Genomic DNA, 22394 nt, shown 5'->3' on the forward strand with positions numbered 1-22394 from the left:
AACTTTTATAACCAACCCCACTGTTGAATAATTTGCATAATTAAAACGGGAATGGAGAATAATTAACTTTTCCCCGTAACCCCTCCACAAAACACATCAAATTCCAAAAAGAAATTTGGCCCCAAAACGCCGATAATTTCACAGGGGCTACCACTGACCGGATAAACTTTTATAACCAACCCCAATGTTGAATAATTTGAATAATTAAAACGGAAATGGAGAATAATTAACTTTTCCCCGTAACCCCCTCCACAAAACATACCAAATCCCAAACAGAAATTTGGCCCCAAAATGCCGATAATTTCACAGGGGCTACCACTGACCGGATAAACTTTTATAACCAACCCCAATGTTGAATAATTTGCATAATTAAAACGGAAATGGAGAATAATTAACTTTTCAATGGAGAATAATTAACTTTTCCCCGTAACCCCCTCCACAAAACATACCAAATCCCAAAAAGAAATTTGGCCCCAAAACGCCGATAATTTCCCAGGGGCTACCGCTGACCGGATAAACTTTTATAACCAACCCCAATGTTGAATAATTTGCATAATTAAAACGGGAATGGAGAATAATTAACTTTTCCCCGTAACCCCCTCCACAAAACACATCAAATTCCAAAAAGAAATTTGGCCCCAAAACGCCGATAATTTCACAGGGGCTACCACTGACCGGATAAACTTTTTTAACCAACCCCAATGTTGAATAATTTGAATAATTAAAACGGAAATGGAGAATAATTAACTTTTCCCCGTAACCCCCTCCACAAAACACATCAAATTCCAAAAAGAAATTTGGCCCCAAAACGCCGATAATTTCACAGGGGCTACCACTGACCGGATAAACTTTTATAACCAACCCCAATGTTGAATAATTTGCATAATTAAAACGGAAATGGAGAATAATTAACTTTTCCCCGTAACCCCCTCCACAAAACATACCAAATCCCAAAAAGAAATTTGGCCCCAAAACGCCGATAATTTTACAGGGGCTACCGCTGACCGGATAAACTTTTATAACCAACCCCACTGTTGAATAATTTGCATAATTAAAACGGGAATGGAGAATAATTAACTTTTCCCCGTAACCCCCTCCACAAAACACACCAAATCCCCAAAAGAAATTTGATCCAAAACGCCGATAATTTCACATGGGCTATCACTGACCGGATAAACTTTCATAATCAACCCCAATGTTGAATAATTTGTATAAATAAAACGGGAATGGAGAATAATTAACTTTTCCCCGCAGCCCCCTCCCCAAAACACACCAATTCCCAATATTTGGCCCAAACGCCGTCATTGCCATTGGAGCGGATAAAATGTTACTTTATTTAATCGCTCTTTTTTTGGTTCTTATGTATAAATTGAGAAAACATCTTTTCCCCGTAACCCCCACCAATAAACTTACCTTTCCCAAAGTTATTAGGCCCCGAACGCCGGTAACTCCACATGGGTTATCGCTGACTACCTAAACTTGCATATCCAATCCCTAATTTAGTTCATTCCATCGTATAAATGAAAAAGGAACGGGCAATCAAGTAACTTTTCCCCGCAACCCCCTCCACAAAACACACCGTTCCCCAAATTACATTAATCCCAAAACGCCGGTAATTGCTACCACTGACCGGTTAAACATTAATATTCCATCCCTAATATGAAAATGTTGATATAAATGAAACGTGAACGGAGAATAAAGCAACTTTTCCCAGTTACCCCCTTCACAAAAACATACCAATCCAAAGCCCTAATAAATGCCAGTATATTCACAGGGACTACCGCTGACCGGCTATTTTTTGTATAATTATTCAATCCCTAATTTTAGTTCATTAATTTAATGGAGAAGAAAATAACTTTTTCCCATAACCCCCACCACAAAACATACTAATCTCATAGTTATATTATGCCATAAACACCGATATTTCCATAGATCTTACAGCTGACCTGCTAAACTTTTATATTCAATCCCAAATGTTAGTTCATTTTGTACAAACTAAACGGAAATTGAGTGGAATTGCGAAGAAAGTAACTTTTCCCAGTAGCCCTCACCACAAAACACATCAATCTCACAGATACATTAGGCCCCAAATGCCGTTATTTCCACAGGAGCTATGAGATTTATAGGAAAAAACCATTGGTTTTCCACCGTTAACAGCCTAATCATAATCAACATTAGTTAGGAAAACTTACACTCGACAGTTCCATTAAACAAGAGTGTCATTAAGTGCCCGTAAAGTCCTTTACAAAACCCATAAATCTCTCCGACTTATGTCAAAAATGACTGAATCATAGTTGATTATATAACATTCCATCATAAAACCAGTTCTACTTTTGTAATCAATCGCTGATTTAGAACAACATTAACAAACAACAGATATATTAGATGAAATTTAACTTCGTCTCGGAAAGCCACTCCACAAACCTCAATCGATTCCACTTGGTATATTATATAGGCATCATCTACCAATATTTATTAGTAATTTAATTGGGATAGAAAAGACATTCACTACATTGAGAACGAACAAAAACTTAGTCACCCTCCGCAAAATCCCCTCCAACTGGCCGTTAAACACGTTATCCCATTTAGTCGGTATTGCGCCCCGTAGGCTACCACTTCCACAAAAAAAACATCGAATTACCTTGGACGAGGTTTCATCTACCAGTATTCCAAAGGATAATTGAACCCTAATTAACATGATTCCATTGCTATGCGGGTCAAAAAATCCCCATTATTGGTGAACGCTTCTTTCTGTTGTTTCATTCCATGAATTTATTATTGGTCAATCATTAATGATGGGAACTAGAGGTATGGCCTAACTGCTGAAGTACCACTGTGAGTCGTCCGTTTCAATGTATCTTCTAAAACTCATGATGATTTAAAACCCCTAGGGATCCATCCCTTAAATACACTAACAACCGGAGAATTGGTCTATACCCTCAGAGTGTTATACCCAACCAACCGTCTTAGAAACAAACTATGAGCAACAATACACCCCAACCCGAACTAGACGAACCTTTAATGCTCAGACACTGTGATCATAATTTGAGTCATTTAGAAGGAAATTAAACTTTGCCCTCCCCACAAAACCCCACCAATTCAACTTCTAAGTACGTCTATAGGCAAAGTTTAATACCCAATTGTCTTAGAAACGAACTATAAGCAACAGTGCACCCACATCCCGAACGACAGACTGCATCTTTCATCTTTGATTAACCCCCGAGTTGTAGAACAAACCGCCAAAGAAACTCTAACAATAACAACAAAACAAATACAGAAACACACCTGAAAACATGCCCTTTCGTTCACACGGAATTTTACTTCCCGGGTTTTATTATCAACCATCTAAGAAGAAGCCAAACATCAAAATAAAATGCGATTATGTCCACGCAGGAAGAATAAGCCCTAATGGAACACACGATCTGAGAAGCATTACCGCGGTAACGCTTCCTATATTCACATTGTTGGGGATACATGATAACCGTTGTAGGTTGAAGCATTTGAAGTGAAATGTTTCTCAAAACGCGGTATATACTATCTGCTGTACCTCTTACCACGTACACGGTAACGCTTTATTTTTCCATCCGTAATACTTCAGAGTGAAATGTTTCTCAAAATGCACTACACTGTCTTAGTCTGGTGTATTACATACCCTTATTACCCCAAAATAATTATTAGACTAAAAACTTACTTGGTAACTAGTAATGGAGAGCTGTTGGTAACATAAAACATTGTGAGAAACGGCTCCCTCTGAAGTAACATAGTTTTTTAGAAAGAGGTAATTTTTCAATTAAATAATAAAAGACCTCAGCTGAAGCCTTTTATTATGCATCTGAAAGCACATATATTTGTGCAACAATGGTGTTTTTTCTTACATTATTCTCTTGCAACTTTGACGACCGTAAGTATTGTCTGAAGCTTTGCATGGTGTGGAGAAATAAGAAGAAACTATAAATAAATAGTAAACTAACGGGTACAACCATGTGTAAATCTCTTATGAGTGAGTGTTGGCTCTGAAGAGAGCCGGTTTGAGTCCAAATTTACACAGGTTTGTTATTTGATGCATTTTGAGATAATATACCAAGTGAGAATCTGACAGTTATCAAAGCTGTCCAGTGCCTTTAACAACTTATTAATATAACATGGGACAAGGTTATATTTCATTTCCAATAATAACTAGTATCAACCACCACGACACATACAAATACAACCAAACACAAAGTGACTTTCAAAACCTCATTTTTATAATCCATTTTATTCCTTGTTAAATGATTTACAATGACATCTGCACCAGATATGCTTGTAAAAACCAGAAATGCATCAATTTAACTTTGATCTTAAAGACACTGGACACTACTGGTAATTGTCAAAGACTAGCCTTCACAGTTGGTGTATCTCAACATATGCATAAAATAACAAACTTGTGAAAATTTGAGCTCAATCGGTCATCGAAGTTGGGAGATAATAAGAGAAAACACCCTTGTCACACGAAGTTGTGTGCTTTCAGATGCTTGATTTCGAGACCTCAAATTATAAATCTGAGGTCTCGAAATCAAATTCGTGGAAAATTACTTCTTTCTCGAAAACTACGTCACTTCAGAGGGAGCTGTTTCTCACAATGTTTTATACTATTAACCTCTCCCTATTACTTGTAATCAAAAAAGGTTTTATGATAATAATTATTTTGAGTAATTACCAATAGTGTCCACTGCCTTTAATCTGTATCAATCAACAGGGCAACATTTCACAAAACCCGTAAGAACAAAAATTTGCTAAGCGCAGAGAAAAATCTCTTAGCTGTAAAAACACCTAACCATCCGAAATTCCATAAAGTTTTAATGTAGTTTTTTGGGTCTGTAAATTGCCTTGTTTACACTTTGCAGTAGTTTTCGGCTCGCTACATCACTGCAAATGTAAAGATAAGATTTTAACAGCTTCATCTTTCTCCCTTTGGTGATAAATTAAATTTTAGTTTTTGGAAGTTCAAAAGAGATCTGTGAAGAATTCCCGTCATCCAAAAAAATCTCCCCAAGTCAAAACCCTGTACAAGTCATCTAAAATACACTGCTGAATATGTTATTCTCAAATATTATTTCAAGAAAAAAGATTATTGTGTTACTCCCTAGAAAATTGAGATTTCTAGGGAAAAATGTTTGTGGCCTGACGTTTTAACCTTAGCAGAATCTTTAAAGACACTGGACATTATTGGTAATTGTCAAAGACCAGTCTTCTCACTTAGTGTGTCTCAGCATATGCATAAAATAACAAACATGTCAAAAATTGAGCTCATTTGGTCATCGAAGTTGTGAGATAATAATGAAAGAAAAAACACACGGAGTTGTGTGCTTTCAGATGCTTGATTTAGAGACCGAAAAACCACTCCACTTCAGTGGGAGCTTTTTCTCATAATGTTTTTTACTACCAACCTCCCCCATTACTCGTTACCAAGTAAGATTTTATGCTAATAATTATTTCGAGTAATTACCAAGTGTCCACTGCCTTTAACAGTATGTAACAAAAACAAGATAATAACAAGTGAATCAAGAAAGGTTTTCTTGAAAAAAAGTTGTCCCCCTTATTTTTCAAGAATTGTTTAGCAGCATAGCTTGTTCATCTCATTCAAGGCATTTGGCTTGTATGGCCATGAGTATAAAAGGGCCTTCTCAGGACTAAAAGGTCATTAGCGCAATTTATATGGATTTCAAATTTAAAATAAATTTTCATTTGAGTGTAAAGATGCAGTTAATGACCTTCTACCACTGAACAATTTCTCATTAAAATAAAGGTTTGGTATAAAAATAGGCCGTCACAGGTATAAAAAAAAAAAGAAAAAAAAAAAGGCAAGCTTGTACGTACCATGCATAACTCCCCGTCATTGATTCACTCGGCCCCAGGGCCACGCCTTAACCAAAGGCGCTGGGATGGGCGAACATATCAAGCATTGGTCTATCCCTAAAAAGTTCAGTCCCATCATGCATCACACTCACACTGCACCTTAGAAATACACTGCACAAATCACGTACTTCCTGAGCAAGATTCTGCACAAGCTGGTTAGCCCATCCTAGACTGGGCCCCTGTCTTTATCCTGGATAAAGACAGGTGGCTGCCGCTAGATCCAGAGATTCCCATTGGATACAATGCACGTGCAGTAACATAGATGCCCAAATAGTCACTGCTCTCAAGTCCGCAATGGAACTTGACTGCACATCTATATGTGAAACGACAGAGGTCAGAGGTCAAACTACTTGCCGGTTTTGCAATTTTTTTTGCCCAGTCTCTGGCGTTATTCACGAGCCTCGAAGAATGACGTAAGACGTTCAGGCTAAGCCCATCCCAGCACTCCTGGATAGCTGGCCATTGGGGTCGAGCACAAGTCAATAATAGTTCTTCCTTTGACCCGAGTGAGGGCGCTGTTTGAGTTTGTGACGTTTTACGCAATGGGGCTATATCATCTTAAGAGAGATTGAACTATATGACTTTGTAAGGGTAAGACAACTCCCTGCCTCTGCAGTTCTCTTAAAACCTCAAGAATAGCGTCAAGCTCTGTGCGAAACTGTTGTAGCTCTTTGTTCTTGGCGGCCAGTATCTGTTGGTAACCGCTGATCTCTTGGTCTTTCTCGTACGATGCGGAATGCCTGGCTCTGGTGATGAGCTGCTGAAGTTCCTGCTCTCTTCTCATGTGTCTGCATTGAATTAAAAAATCTCTTATTAATGTTGAATAATTGAAGAAATTTCTTTTATAAAGGGCTGGCTAAAAACCAAGGGAGTGGAACCAAATCGTCAAGAGTCGCAAGGTCGCCCCAACTGCTGCAAGGCTATGGGACATGATGATGATGACGATGATGATACTTTTGGTTTTCGTAACCGTTCAATTTTGTAAATTTATATAAATATAGATATAGACATAAAGATTATCTTTGAAAAATTCATTTCAAAAGGTGGTTGTGTTTTTGAGATATCAATGAAAACCCAGAGCGATTACGTCCATGCAATTAGTCAATTATCCAAAATTTGAATACACAATCTGAGAAACCTATCTGACAGTAACGTTTCTCAGTTTCAAATTTTTGGGGATAAAACTTTTGTTTTTCCATAACCAAATTACTTTGGAATGAATTGATTCTCAAAATGCTATCTTATCAGCAGAGTGTAGGTTTAAGTCCCGGTTGTTGCACTTGTGTCCTTAAAGCAAGATACTTTACCATAACTGCTTTGTTCTTCGAATGGACATCAAGCCTTAGGTGCCCATGTTTTGAAACAAGCATCAAAAATCTTAGGGATAGACATCGATCTTGATGAAACTTGCAAAGATAAGGTTCGATCTAAAGCAGAGGCAGTCGAATGTAACACTAACCATCCATTGAACAAATTCTTCATCAAACTAAGAGGTGGTAGGAGATGGCAGTCACTTCGATGCAAAACAAACAGGTTCCTCAACTCCTTCATACCATACTCTGTCCGTCTACTCAACCTCAGTGTTTAACTACTTTGTTTACTTTCTGCTTAGATGTTGTTTTCAGTATGATTCCATTGTGGTTTATTATGTAGTTTTCTCTGATTAATTAGTGTTATGTAATTCCAGTAGTTTATTTATGATTGTGTATTATTAATTTTGTCTGTATTGCATGTATTCAAAATGAATCTCCTCCATGGTAGGACCAAACAAAAAACTGAATTGAATTGAATTGAATGTAAAAGAAACCGGAACACTTTCTGTTTAAGAGTAGGGGTAAACTCTGGTGTTGCATGCTGGTTAACATAGCAAGCACCCTTCTTTATACTTTTATGTGTTTCCTCCAGTGATTAGGTTCATTTAGGACTGGAGGAATCTTTGGTTCCATTCAATAAATATCTAATAATTAAATCAAATTTAATAAACACCAAAACTTTTACCTTGCTTCCATAGTTGCTATTTTTGCTTGGAGGGCTTCAAAATGACGCATTTCCTGAAAAGAGTTTTGCATATTAAACAAATTGATCAAATTGGTACATTCATTTTAAGTTCTTTATCATAGACCAACAGCAGTATACAGAGAAAACATGGTTTGTATTGATCAATGATATGCAAAATCAGTTGTAACCCAGCTCAAACTACTACAGTGCACACACATGTACCTGCTGCCAAAAGAGGAATTTAAAACCACCTCTAGCTACCAGGCAAGATCAGTGGTCTGGGCTTAATTTCATAAAGCCTGTATAAGCACAAACACTTGCTAAGCACAGACAAATCTGGCTTACCATAAACAAGTTTCCATCCAACATTCTACAATTTTACATTGTTTCAACTGGTGCTCCACACACTTTTTGCTTAGCAAAGAGATTTGTTCGGCAGATTTCTGCTAAACAGCTCTAGGAAATTGGGCCCAGATGGTTACCTAGAGTGACAAAGGGTTGTGGGTACAGATCACACCCTAGTGAGATGCCAGTGGATTTTTTCTTTCAGAGAACTCGAGAAAGTACTGAGTGTACAGATCTTACACACATTGGTGTACGGCCAAAAACACAAAAAATACAGTTCAAACTATATCTACAATCCATGGAAAAAATTAAACAAACAAACTAAATCAAACTTATATAGGATTTGAGGCATTGCATGGTGAGGTATCAATATATATTTGGTTTGCGGTAACACCATGTGTGTATCTACTTGGCAGTTAGAGTATGTTCTTAGAGAACTGTCTTGCTTTATTCTACTACCGCGGAGTCGATGTTCGGGGGTTCAGGAAACTTCTCAGTTCTGAAAAGAACTGTCCTGCTTTTTAACTATTACACGGGCAGATGGTATAGAAAACAGGCTGGGACTACTACTTAACCTTTTACGATTGTGAATAATTGTACTACCGCAGAGTTCTTAAATTGGTCTCAACATTTCGACTAGCTTGCTCTAGTCATAGTCCTCCGCCCGACGATAGTTAAAAACCAGGACAGTTCTTTTCATAACCGAGAAGTCTCTCGAACCCCGAACATCTACTCCGCGGTAGTAGAAAAAAGCAAGACAGTTCTCTAAGAACAACTCTACCTGGCAAGTAGATACACACATGGTGTTACCGCAAACCAAATATATACACTTAATAAATCAAACTTACTGGACTATGACTCTTTTTAGCTTCATTCAAGTCCTCTGTTAACTGCTCCAATTGAGTCTTGAGAAGCTGCTCTCTTACCCGTGCAGCAGAAAGAGAATCTTGATCTACCCTTGCATCCAGTAGCTGCTCCTGTAGATGTCGTATCATAACCTGATGGATGGAAACAGTCTTAAATTTTATTTTGTTGTCTTTACAAAGAATTTCTTTCCCTGTTGTGGCCGAGTCTTTGAGCACTGGTCTTGAGCTCTGGTGTTACTCTTTAGCAAGTCTTGGCCTTGACACTTGTGACCAAGACACTTAACCCTTTTTACTGCTACCTACAGATGGAACAGAAAGTCGTTGCAGCTAATGGCGTGCCAGATTAGTTTACTACGTCTGTTTCCAGACAGTAAGCACAGTATACTCAGTACTTTCTCGAGTTCTGTGAACAAAAAATCACAGGAATTTTACTCGATGGGCTTTGAACCTGCGACCTTTGCATTTCTAGAGCAGATGTCTTACCAACTAGACTACCAAGAATGCCTGGTAGCTAGAGACAGTTTGAATCCTATATACACAGATACACAGATGATGGACTCTTACCTGCTGTGAATCAAGTTGGCTGATGAGTTTGGCATGTTTACTGTCAGAATGCTGTAGCGCCCTCTTGGCAACCAAGCTCTCCATCTCAGCAGCGTGAATGGCTCTCAGGCTGGCGATGTCCTCAGATGCCTCCTCCTGGGCACGACGTACAGCGCCCTCGCTCTGCGCCAATGACGCTTGGAGGCCGACTCGCTGTTGCTCCATTTCCAGCGCAATTTGCTCCATCTGTAATGTCAACAATTTCAGTAAAAAATGTGTGTTTGTAAGCGATAGACTAATCCCAAAGACTAGACAAGTCTTAATCGAAGTGATAGAGACAGGCACTGGTCTTAATTACAGACCCAATGGGTTCTTGGATAGAAAGTACAAGCAATGAAGCAAAACTACCAATCATATTGTTAACACAAAGTTTTTTGGCATGCAAGTTCAACAATACATCGTTTTCAGGATAAGCAAACAATACCTGAATACCAGTAACAAGCAAAATGCAACAAGTGGAAATTTGGTTGGAAATCCTGTTTTAATCAAGGAAGAAATTTCATGGTGAAATTTGTGTGCTTAGCAGCTCTATGAAGTTGGGCCCTGGTGTTACTCATGCGCCTTGATGTTTTTTGCATCTAAGTGAACGAAAAATTTGCTGAACGGCAATAGATAACATTTAAATATCTCTTTCTTTCTCCATACATTTAAGTATCTCTTTCTTACTCCATACTTCCCGTCAAAAAGTTAATTTCTATTATATTTTGCCTGAGGATTCAAGTATATCCAACCACACTAAATCAATGAACACTACAAAAACAAATACAAATTTGAATACATATGTACCTGCTGTTTAAGTTGTGCGTTCTCACTCAGTACATCAGAGACATGGGTACCAGTGAAGTTCTCTGGCTGATAATGCTTGCCTCCACTCAGGTGACCAGCGACAGACTTGGACCTCTTGGATTTCTTAGTGCCGCTTGGTTTTTCTGCAAGTGATCAAGTACAGCTTGGTCATGCTGTTGTTTGTTAACCTTCCAACTCATGGTGCATGTAACATTTTCAAGTGAGGTAACCAATAGTTTACACTCGGATGCATGGGTCACACAGTAGGAGGGTTGACTGTGGTAACAAAAGGGTTACCACACGATATCATACTGCAGGCTGGCACAGTTTGGAATTCTGAACCCAGACCTAATGATATTAGATTGTCAGAACCCAGATCCAATGATATTAGATGGTCAGACAGTGAGAGGGTTGACCGTGTACTTGGATTGCAATCCACTTATTGAATTCAGTTTATGTAAAAACATTTGAATAAAAGCAGCCTGGAGACGGAAACAAATTCAAATTTACAAATGTTAAAAGTTATGGTTGATAACCTCATTATAGACCATGCAAGTCCCGCGAATGTTCAAACATTTTGGAGATCCATTGTCCAATGTACATTGCTTTAAAGCAATCGCACAACATCGGTAAACAGTATTGTCCAAAGGCCCACACTAACCTGTGAAAATTTAGGCTCAATCGGTCATCGGAGTCAGGATAAAATAACGGGAAAACCCACCCTTGTTTCCGCAAGTTTCGCCGTGTCATGACATGTGTTTAAAATAAATCTGTTATTCTCGATATCGATAATTGATAATTGTTTTAATGTTTTCTAAAAAAGTATAGCATTTCATGGTATAATAATTCAAGGGAAGTCTTTCACCATTACCTTCTGTAAACCCTGTAAGTTATTTGTAAATCTGTGAACTTTTAATTTTTGTGCTTTTTAGAAAAATGTCCAATGGCTTTAACATGTGAAGGAAACACACCTGTGCACATTAATTGCTCCCAACGGTTGAATACATGCAAGACTCCCAACAGTCTATTGATGAATGCACTGACCTTTGACCCTGCTTGATTCACCCGCTGAGAATGCCTGGAACTTATCCTCCATGAGTCTCTCGCAAGTGGACTTTAACATCTCTATTTCATGGTCCTTATTACTAAGCTCTCTGTAATGTACATAAACAGAAATTTAAACTGTCATACAGCAGCGCATACAAAAAAAGCTAAAATCCATGAAAAGTAAATCATTCTCTTAAGAAACTGTACTGAGTGACTTGAAGACACTGGACACTATTGGTAACTGTCAAAGACCAGTCTTCTCACTAGGTGTACCTGAAGATATGCATAAAATAACAAACCTGTGAAAACCTCGAAAACTACGTTACTTCAGAGGGAGCTGTTTCTCACAATGTTTTATACTATCAACAGCTCCCCATTACTTGTCACCAAGTATGGTTTTATGCAAATAATTATTTTGAGTAATTACCAATAGTGTCCACTGCCTTTAAACGCTGCTCTCAAAACCCATCTCTTGCTAGATACAATTAAGTTCCACACTGCTAAAAATGGTATTCTTGAAACAAGAAAGACAGCTTATTTTGAGAAAATATTTCTTGTGTCACTCCCCACAAACTTTTTCTAGGGAGTGACACAAGAAATATTTTCTCAAAATAAGATGTTTGTCTTGTTTCAAGAATACCATTTTTAGCAGTGCATGACTCCTTGTGCTGGTAGCTTGATGTTGTTTTGGAATGTTGTTATATTATTGCTTTTAACTTTGTAGCCTTACGTCTCAAGGGTTTTTCCCAGGTTTCTTGGCGTTCCAAAGAACATGGATTCTGTAAATGATCTGACCTCACATTTGTCCCTATTTCGTCCAGATGTTTCGCCATTGCTTTTGGTGCCAAGCGCTCCAATCACAACAAGGACTACTTTCAGTTTAACCAACAGGGACTACTTTTACTTTCACCAGCCAAATATTACGAAGTTCCCTGGCCAGGTCCTGGTACTTGTGGATCTTAAGTTCCATCTCCGGCGAAGCTACCCTTATAAATAATAGTGTCCAATCAAGAATACAAACTTTTAAAACTTACTTTGCAAGACTCATGAGTTTCATCTGTAGGCTGTCTCCCTGAACCTCCCCGCCTCCTCCCTCCTCCTTACTCTGATCCATCCAGGCAACCTTAAGACTCCTAACCAGCTTCCTCCTCAACTCATCATTCTCTGCTTTCAACTCCAGCATCTTCTTCTGGTGTAGCTCCTTAGTGTTCTCAAGCTCCCTCTCTAATGAGGCCATGTTGGGGTGAGGGTGTACCTTAGAGACTGCTTCCTGGTGTTGCTGCCTGCTTGCCTTCAGCTGTTTCTCTAACGCTTGCAGTCTGTCTTCATACTGGAACTAAGCGTCCACAAAGTCAACTATTATTTCATTGTTAGATTTGCATGTGACTTGCAATCACAAGGTTGTGGGTACAAATCTTACCATTGATTTAACAATGACTAGAATAAGTATTGTCGTCTAGCTACTGGAGCACAATTTGTTAATGTTTGTGTAATTCATAATTGTATATATTCAACCAATGTTTTGAGAGAGATTGGCTGTTGCTAGCTTGGCACATCTATGAAGGCTCAAGGTTTGAGAAAATCACGAAATCAGGAAAAATCCTAAGAAATCACAAGCCTGAACTGAGATCTTGCATGCTCATCATTACCTTCATGGTATTAACTTTTGGTTGTACCCATAGACACCAATGTGTGTTAGCACTGTATACTTAGTACTTTCCTGAGTTCTGTGAAAAAAATCACAGGTATATTGGTGGGATTCGAACCCACGACCTTTGCAAATCTAGATCAGTGTCTAACCAACTACACCACCGAAATTGCCTGGAGGCAGTTTGAATCCTCGGTAGTCTAGTTGGAAAGACAAACCAACAATTATTGTTCCTCATCCTCAAAGCAAATTTAACATCTACTTAACATACCTTCATGGTGTTATACTTCTGCTCCAAGACCCTGGCGTATATCTTGGCATCCGACTCTTTCTCATCCAGCTCAGACTCCATCTTCTTGACCTTCCCCTCAAGGAACGCCACTGTGTGTGACTTGGCTGGGGCTGAGGCATGGTGGCCATCTTGGGCGGGGTCCGGGTTACTGGCCGAGGCGGCTGCATAGATTAATGCAGGGAGGGAGTTTGGATGACGTTTCCTGATGATGTCGTTCATCTCTTTTACCTGGAGAACATTTTAAACAAATACGTCTCGCTAAAAGTAACCTTTGAGGCATTCAATGGAATATTCCATCTTTCAATTTGTGGATTCAAAGTCCTTTATTTTGTGTGCTTAAAGGCAGTGGACACTATTGGTAATTACTCAAAATAATTATTAGCATAAAACCGTACTTGGTAACAAGTAATGGGGAGAGGTTGATGGTATAAAACATTGTGAGAAACGGCTCCCTCTGAAGTGACGTAGTTTTCGAGAAAGAAGTAATTTTCCACGAATTTGATTTCGAGACCTCAAGTTTAGAATTTGAGGTCTCGAAATCAAGCATCTGAAAGTACACAACTTCATGTGACCAGCGTGTTTTTTCTTTCATTATTATCTCGCAACTTGGACGACCAATTAAGCTCAAAGTTTCAGAGGTTTGTTATTTTATACATATCAAGTGAGAAGACTTGTCTTTGACAATTACTAATAGTGTCCAATGTCTTTAAGCAGCTCAATCAAATTTGGCCCATTTTATGTAGTGCACACAGTGGAGTTAAAACCAGGGTCCTAGGGGTGGAAGGTGAAGACAGATACAGGTACCAATACTATTTATCAAAGTTGCCATTATTCAATTATTGGCCTGTGGAATTTGTTCAAGCAGGACTTTGGAAGAAGCAAGTATAGTGTTTCTCACGTACCAGTGTACGGTAAAAACCACAATAAAAGTCGTTACTCCTGATGCATTAATACATCTTTTACCTGTCTTTCTAGGTCCTGTATTCTTTTGGCATCAGCCCCTCGCTCTCTTGCTCTTCTCTGGGCTTCAGTGGTCTTCTGACTCGGCTGGAAGTAGATGAAACAATAAATACAGGAATAATCAACGTTTTCAAGTCAACTTGATTGTGTTAGGCTGTCAACCTGCAAAATTGGCCGGAAACTCAAGGTCCAAAGTGAGGCTGGAGATACTGATTGATACTATTTTGTATTTCTAGTAATGAAACTAAGGATGCCTCATATGTAAATGAATTTAATCACTGTAGCTTGCAAGCCTGAGGTAACCTGTTAACAAGGGTGATAGCTATAATGTGAACAGGAACTCTACAGATGTCATGACCAGGACCCAACCCACACTCTGCTGATCAGAAACACCAGGTGCTCCTAAAAAACCGCTCAGCCAGTCTCCTAAACAGAAGTCAAGAGTCTCTATTCACTCAACACTGGTTCTTTCCAGATTCACCACTTTTTGGTGGAACAGATAAGACAATATTAGCGACCATTAACCAGTTGCTAGTTTTGTATCCACACCTAGCAAAGCTTCAAATATCACTTTCTTGATATCAACTCTAGTTGTATTCCAAAGACTTCTTAAAGACCTTAATTACCTGCTTATTGACTTTCTCCAGCGTGTCCTTGAGACGTTTGACTTCTTCCTCTTTCTCCCTTAGAGCGTTGGTATCTTTGTCTAGTAACTCCTGGTTCTCAGCGTACCATCGGACCTTCTTCTGTAATGTCTCAATCTCACGCTGGTATTGCTGCTGCATATCCTGCACAGCACAAAGAAAGTGAAATTATAATACATTGAACCAACTCACTGACAGCGCCACATGAAATCTTTGCATAGTGGGAGTACTGACCCCTTGCACTCGCGTCACACGCGGCGGCTGACGCCACGCTCACCATGTTGGTGGTCAATAGGCTTACGAGTAAACGCCGCGTCACCTAAAAATGCGCACTTCACTGAATAACACACGCTGACATTGACCACCAAAATGGCGCATCCAATATTATTCTGATGATGACGTCAGGTGAAATGGGTAAATAATCAAATGAGGTTTGCGGTAGCACCATGTGTAAACCTCTCCCTGTGCTTGTCACCAACTGATTCAGTTCACTGCCGGTGGGTTTCAGTTTAAGTTTCAGTTCCAGCTCCAGCCTTCACACTTCATCAAACTAAACCCAGGTTATCCGGTTCCTGTTCGTGAGCCAAAGTCCAGCATCCTCCTGCACATGATCAGAGCATACTGATAGTACTGATCGAGCTCCATGATTCAAATCTTTCCTGTAAGAAGTGACTAATTTCACCAGAATAACAATTGATGGCTGTATACATTATTTGATGGAGAGTTTTTGGACTTCAGATATTTCTCAACTAGTCCAACCCTTTTCGCAAAATTATTTAGCTCTAAATCAAGTCTGCAAACTTTACACAAAGTTCACTGGGCAAACCTATGACAGATGTCCTTGCGCCGGCACTGATAATGCAAATGCTCCTCAGGCATTTTTGAGAAAACTTTGCTATAAATTATGGAACAGTTGAGTGTAAAGTTGTGTCAATGTTGTTTTGTGAGTATTGCTTTCCCAGCAATGGAGTCGGGCACTTACCTGAAACTCTCTCTGCTTGACGTCTCGTACATTCTGCAGTTTCTCCTGGGCGTGGTTCTTCTCTCTGACTAACGTCTCAATATGTTGCTTCAGCTCCTGTGATGCCTCATCTGCCTGCCGTATCCTCTGCTTGTGACTGGCATCTTGCATCTACAGACAGACAAACAGTAAGAAAGCTCCGTTTAAGAAATAAAAACCTGAATAACACAGCCTTTTTGTCTGGAAACTCACAACTGTTATCTCCATGTAGTTTCTTTTCTAAACAGTGGACTTAATTGGACATGCAAAAGTTGCTTTGGCCAATACATGAAGTTGAGGAAACATACACTTAGTACACATTAGATACCACACACATAGATCCTTGTCATTTGATTGGTGGAGCAAGCATCACGTGTACACACTTTATTTTGCAATGCATTTACTACGTTGATGAAGACATTTTTATAATTTGCATAAAAAGTAGTTAAAAAAAAGCAATTGCAGCACAGCGTGCAGCACTTGCACAAATGTTTTTACACACAAACATGAGCGGAAATAACGGCCATTTTGTTCACCAGGCATGCCAGGCAAACACAAACATTTTTAAATTTTTGAATATGACAATTTTCATACCAATTTATGGCATTAAAATTCCTACCTCTGCTTCCCTGAGTTCAACTTGAAGTTCAGCGATTCTTCCTGCACCCAAGATGGCCGTGTTGTTACCAGCGGCAATCTCCTGCTGCATCTTCAGACCTGTGATTAGACCCTTGTGTCTCAGAGCTACATCTCTCTGCTCAAGAAGCTCCCTGAAAATGTAATAACAATCACAGAGCAAAAGACTTGGTGAATATTAAGTTATACATAGTAAATTTACATAGGGGATGAAGAATTTTATTTGGTTGTACCGTTACTCTGATGTATGTTAAGCACTGTATACTTTCCCAGAGTCCTTTTGAAGAAAGGGATAGGCATTGGGTGGGATTTGAATGCACAACGTTGTCTAGAGCAGATGTCTTACAGACTAGCCCGCTCTGCAACTTAATCTTAGATTTTGTCTTTGTACCACAACATTCAAATCTCTTCTCGAAACTTATCTTATGTCACAGGTTTTCAAGGACTAATTTTGTTGTGTCTGTTTTTCTTTGTTTTGTTTGTTTTTGGTTTTTGGTTTTTACTGCGCCTTGAACACCCAGCAGGGTGGATACGTGCGCAATACAAGTCTTATTATTATTATCATTTATTATTAAAGATGGTGCGGTAGATGGAGACAGATGGTTTGAATCTTTTGTTTAAGCAGCGAGTTCTGCAAATGGTGGTTTAGCGACAAAGCTGTGGCCCAAGGGTCAGCGATGACACCAGCCCTGTTAATCTGGGAAATGAGGAAGCTAAAAATTAGCGGGTCAGACAATGATCTTGAACCTAGTTTTGTACCAGTAAAAAAGCAATGAATTGCCACATTAATTGACTATACATGTACACCAGCAAATATAATTTCATCAATGCGGGTTTGGGTTTAAAATCCATTTCGGCCTTCAGAAAAAATATATAGAGGAACCGAGGGAGGGATAAACTAGAGGGGCAACAAAAGTAAGTACATAAAAAACGTTATTCTATTCTTATTTTCCAAAATGAAACTAAACATACAGTATGTAGAGCTTCAAGTAAATCTTACTTGACAGTGGCTAGCTCTGTTTGCAGTTTTTGGTTTTCCCTGAATACCTTCTCTTCAACTTCCGAGTTGGATTTTTGAAGTTTCCTGACTTCACTGTAAAGCCTCTCATTCTCCTGCAAAAAAAAGATATTAAAAATCATCCACAAATAATGGGTTTAAAAAATACAAATTTCAAGTACTACAACACAATGGGAGCAGATTGGGTCGAGTTGGAACTAATTCTGCGCTGAAGAAAGAAAAGACGACTAGAGCCGGATTTGAACCTATGACCTCTGGATTAGCATGCCGGCCCTCTACAAACTGAGTCATTTAGTCCAATGTTGGTGGTCTCCCAATATTGGAGTATCTTTGTTTGGGGGTGCCAGTCAAAAGCTATCCAACCGTTGGCTGCCACTTAGCCAGGGATCACACCCACAAGCTTAAGGTACAATCTGGGAAACGGCAGCCAGGGGATCACCATAAGGAGGATGTGACTATTGATAAACCACAAGGGAAACTAAAATAGCCTGTAACTACCATATTACCAGGGATCACACCAAGAACTTCTTAATGGGGGGGGGGGGGGGTCTCCCAGAGTATTAGGCTAATATGCTTGTGTTGTGTGTGTGTTTGATAGCCTTGGGGAAAAGGACTCCCTATGGTTGAAATGTCCAGCCTTTTACATATTTTGCTAGTGATATTTCAAGTGAAAGGTGTTGCTTAAAAAAGAAGGCCTACCTGTTGGTAGCCATGCAGTAGCGTTTCCTGCTCAATGATTTCTTTCTGCATCAGCTTGACTTCTTCCTCTGTGGCGCCCTCTAGTGATCGACCAGAGACAGTTTGTTTTCTGGCCTTCTGCTGGTCGTCCACTGTGTTTAACTGAGATGGTTTAGAAACAAAATAAAACGTGATTTATTGCGAATAAAACAATTGCCAGGAGGTGAACCAAGGGCACAAGGAGTCAGGGCCCATTTTCATACAGCTGCTAAGCCACAAGAAGTAGCTAAGCCCAACAAAATTGTGCTTACCAGAATAACTTAACAGCCAAACTACATGTTTATATTTTCTATAAGTACCTCTGTGTGATTCAGCAAAAAAAAAAGTAACCTGAATCAAAACTGTGTTGATAATAAATAAGGGAATCAATGTGTGGTGAAGAGGTTTTCAACTAGTGGTTTAATCCCAACGAGGCCTGGTTCTTGATAATTTTACCGAGACAAAGTCGAGGTAAATTATCAAGAACCAGGCCTCGGCGGGTTTAAACCACTAGTTGAAAACCGATTCAACACACTTTGATTCTCATTCATAAATACCTTTTCGGTCAAAAACATCATCACTTTTTGGTCAAAAAGTAAAATAAATGCAAAAATTATAATTTTTCAATGATTTCTTTCAACACAACATCCCTCCAGTTATGAAATGGTAAAGCCCTCCGCCGCCCTTGGGTAAACAACTCCTGATAAGGGAATGCTGTGCGCGTCGCGTGTATCGCGTGATGTGGCACAACTGTTTCAGTCGTTGCTCTCGACCAATAGGGATGAAGAAACTGTCTTATAAGAACAGGTGCAAGGTCGCGTGTCACGCCCCTGAACTAACACTTGTTACCGGTCATAAACAAAGGTTTATACACACCCACGTGACGCGCTCTCCACCAATAGGAATAGCGAAACTGTCTGAGGTATTTATGAATACTTTTTTACCTTTGCCTGAAGGACAAAGTTATCCTGTTTCAGTTTGAACAATTCCCTCTGGTGATTCAACGCCAACTCTTCCTCTTTTCGTGCAGCCTCCCTCTGCAGCGCTGCCATCTCAGCCTTGAGTTTAGCAGTGAGCTTGTGTTCCTCTTTCCACTGGGCTTGCCATTCCGACACCTCATTGACTAGCGCCCTCTCTCGGGACACAAGCTGCAGGCGGGACTCGCGCATGCTTGCAGAGAGCAAGGGATCTTCTGTTGAACGTTGCGGTCGTATTGGTGGAGACTGCACAGTAAACAGAAAAACAAAAAAAAAACACTTTGCAGTATTTTCTTTAAAGCACTTGTACTCGTACTCATATACTCGAAGATCAAAATACTTAGCACTCGGCTGTTGAACTCAGTACTTTGGTATTAAAGGGTCTATGTACTTTTTGTAGGACAAAAAACATAATGTCCACAGGTTTACATTAAAATTACACAGTTTGAAGATAATAATAGTAGAAAGCTTCCCTGATAATATTCTTTGCTGAGGTGCTGTAGTTTTTGAGAGATGAGTAAAACAATGTCATGAAAATAATTTTCGTCTCAGTGATCATGAGACGAAAATTATTTTAGCATGTTAAAATGTATTTTCATGACATCGTTTTACTCATTTCTTAAAAACTACAGCACCTCAGCAACTAATATTTTAAGGTATGCTTTCGACTATCATTACCTTCAAACGGTGTAAGTTTAATGTAAATCTGTGGATATTGTGTTTTGTGTTACAAAAAGTACCCAAACCCATTTGAATCAGTCGGTAGTCGGACACTCATACTTGATGAATCAAGCACCTGTTTTTGAGTAGTACTCTACTGTCTTTTCTACCATCTTTATGTTTCCACAGTCAGAGCTGCCTATATTTGCATCTTGCAACCAGGGAGATATTTTGAATTACTTTCAACTCAATAGGGAGACAGTTTTTATAATCAGGGAGATTTTAAAAATGTCAGAAAATGGAAAGATTTGTTTTTATTTCCAGGGAACTTTCTGCAGAATCAGGGGTAGTTGGCAGGCCTGGTCAGTGCTTGATATTTGAGAAAAAACACCGAATTTGAGTTCTCACTTTCTTTACTTTGCTTCGTTTAAAGTGGACATTGTGTACAGAATTTTTTGACCAAAGAGTATTTTTCATGTCTTTGTTTGTTAATCCTTTCCTTTCCTTTATTTAGAATGGATACCTTGTGTAGAGACTCTCTTGACCTAAAAGTAGTTTTCATGTTTTGTTTTTATTTACCTTTGGTGGTTCTTGCTTTCCCGAATCCACAAAATGGTCCTGAATGTAATGGGCAAACGACTCTACAGATGCCATGATATTCTTGCCGACCCCTACTGGAGGTCGATCTTGAAGACGGGGTACTTCTGACCCTGCAGGAAAAGATTAAAACAAACATTTTGTATTATCAGTTCCGTATCTTTGTAAACTCCAAAGATGAAATTATCAGGGAAAGAAAGTTTGGACAATTTTCATTTTTGCTTTCTTGACCGAAAAAAGAACAGAAAGAAGGTTAAAATCGGCTGATCACGTCAAAGTTTTGCAATATTTATGTATAACTTTTTGTTCTCAAAGGAGGTATAGTACTTTTGGTTGCTACTCAAAAAAATAATGTTTATAAAAACTTACTTGATAAGAGAGAGCTGTTTATAGTATAAAACATTATTAATAATAATAATAATAATAATAATAATAATAATAATAATAATAGTAATAATAAAAAACATTTATATTGCGCCAAATCCATTAAAAATGCTCCCAGGCGCTTCACAACAAGAACATTTTTCAAAATTTTAACAACAAAAACTAAATAATTGAAAGGCCAAAAATAAGATCCACAAAATATTATCATAAAACAATAAAGATACATGTACAAGTAAACAGATGAACATATAATCAATCAAACACATTAAGTAAAAGCCACCATACAAATTTTTATCCAGAAAAATGATCCTAAGATACATTTTAAAAAAAAAATTAAAAAGTTAGAAAAAAAAACCTTTGAAGAAATGTAGTTTTGCAGAAAAAGTTTTAATCCCACAATTGAATCTGAGACGGGCTTCCAGACAGACAAAAAAAACACAAAAAAAACAAACAAAAAAACCCCTTTGAAGAAATGTAGTTTTACAGAAGGAGTTTGACACCCACAATGGATCGTTCTGGCTTTCCACTAAGCTCCGCCCTTCGCGCACATGAGCAAGACACGTGTACGAGCACTCCCAATGACATTCTGCACGAATCTACCGCCCATGCCAAATTTACGCGCACGCATGACCGAGTTTGTCCGACCACAATCATTGCTGTGATTGGTCAAAATGGGTGAGCGCGCACAGTTTGATTGACAGGCCGGATCGGTCCATTGAATCTGAGACAGGCTTCAGACACAAAGCCTTCCAAAGGCAACTGAAAGCACATATCTCTATGCACCAAGGGTGTTTGCTTCTTACATTAATTTTTTTGCAACTTTGATGAACAATGAACATGATGAAGCCAAACGATATTGTTATTTTATGCTTATGTTGGGATACACCAAGTGAGGATACTGGTCTTTGATAAATACCAAAATTAACTTCCAAAAAGAAGTTCATCAACTGTCACACATATGGGACCCCCTCATAACCCAAGTTGCACCCCGGGGAGGACACAATCGGCCAAACCACCATCCAGTGGCCATAGCAGGAAACAGCGCCACCAACCGACTGGTGGTGCCTCGCTCTGAGGATGACTAGTGATACAAGTCGAAACGTAAACGAAAATTACGCTGAGTATTGGCTGTGTTTCGTAGAATATTCATTTAATAAGTATTCACTGCCTTTTGGCATAAGAATGGGTTTCAGGTTTTCTCAATCGGCTGGTGTAAAAATTAAAGGGCAAATTGGAATGCTCCTCCCTAAACCCAAACTACCTGGGCTCAATTTCATAGAGCACAAAAATTTGCTTAGCATGAAATTTGTTCCTTGATGAA

The 22394-nt window shown here is 38.9% G+C and overlaps 1 protein-coding gene across 1 annotated transcript in view; it reads right to left on the reverse strand.

The window, feature by feature from the left end:
• Positions 1–6116: 6116 nt before the first annotated feature.
• The window catches only part of LOC117296970 (centrosomal protein of 162 kDa-like), a 39718-nt gene continuing 23440 nt past the window's right edge, over positions 6117–22394 (reverse strand). The window contains exons 14-29 of the mRNA XM_033780073.1: positions 20672–20802; positions 19400–19678; positions 18438–18578; positions 17721–17833; positions 16704–16854; positions 16067–16216; positions 15067–15228; positions 14444–14527; positions 13460–13708; positions 12575–12876; positions 11538–11647; positions 10494–10636; positions 9669–9893; positions 9087–9236; positions 7894–7946; positions 6117–6683 (exon numbers count right to left, since the gene is read on the reverse strand). Of these exons, the coding sequence (XP_033635964.1) occupies positions 6449–6683; positions 7894–7946; positions 9087–9236; positions 9669–9893; positions 10494–10636; positions 11538–11647; positions 12575–12876; positions 13460–13708; positions 14444–14527; positions 15067–15228; positions 16067–16216; positions 16704–16854; positions 17721–17833; positions 18438–18578; positions 19400–19678; positions 20672–20802 (2678 nt within the window). The 3' untranslated portion in view covers positions 6117–6448. The remainder of the gene's footprint in view (positions 6684–7893; positions 7947–9086; positions 9237–9668; positions 9894–10493; positions 10637–11537; positions 11648–12574; positions 12877–13459; positions 13709–14443; positions 14528–15066; positions 15229–16066; positions 16217–16703; positions 16855–17720; positions 17834–18437; positions 18579–19399; positions 19679–20671; positions 20803–22394) is intronic.

This window comes from Asterias rubens, chromosome 11, assembly GCF_902459465.1.
Source record: "Asterias rubens chromosome 11, eAstRub1.3, whole genome shotgun sequence".
Classification (NCBI taxonomy): domain Eukaryota; kingdom Metazoa; phylum Echinodermata; class Asteroidea; order Forcipulatida; family Asteriidae; genus Asterias; species Asterias rubens.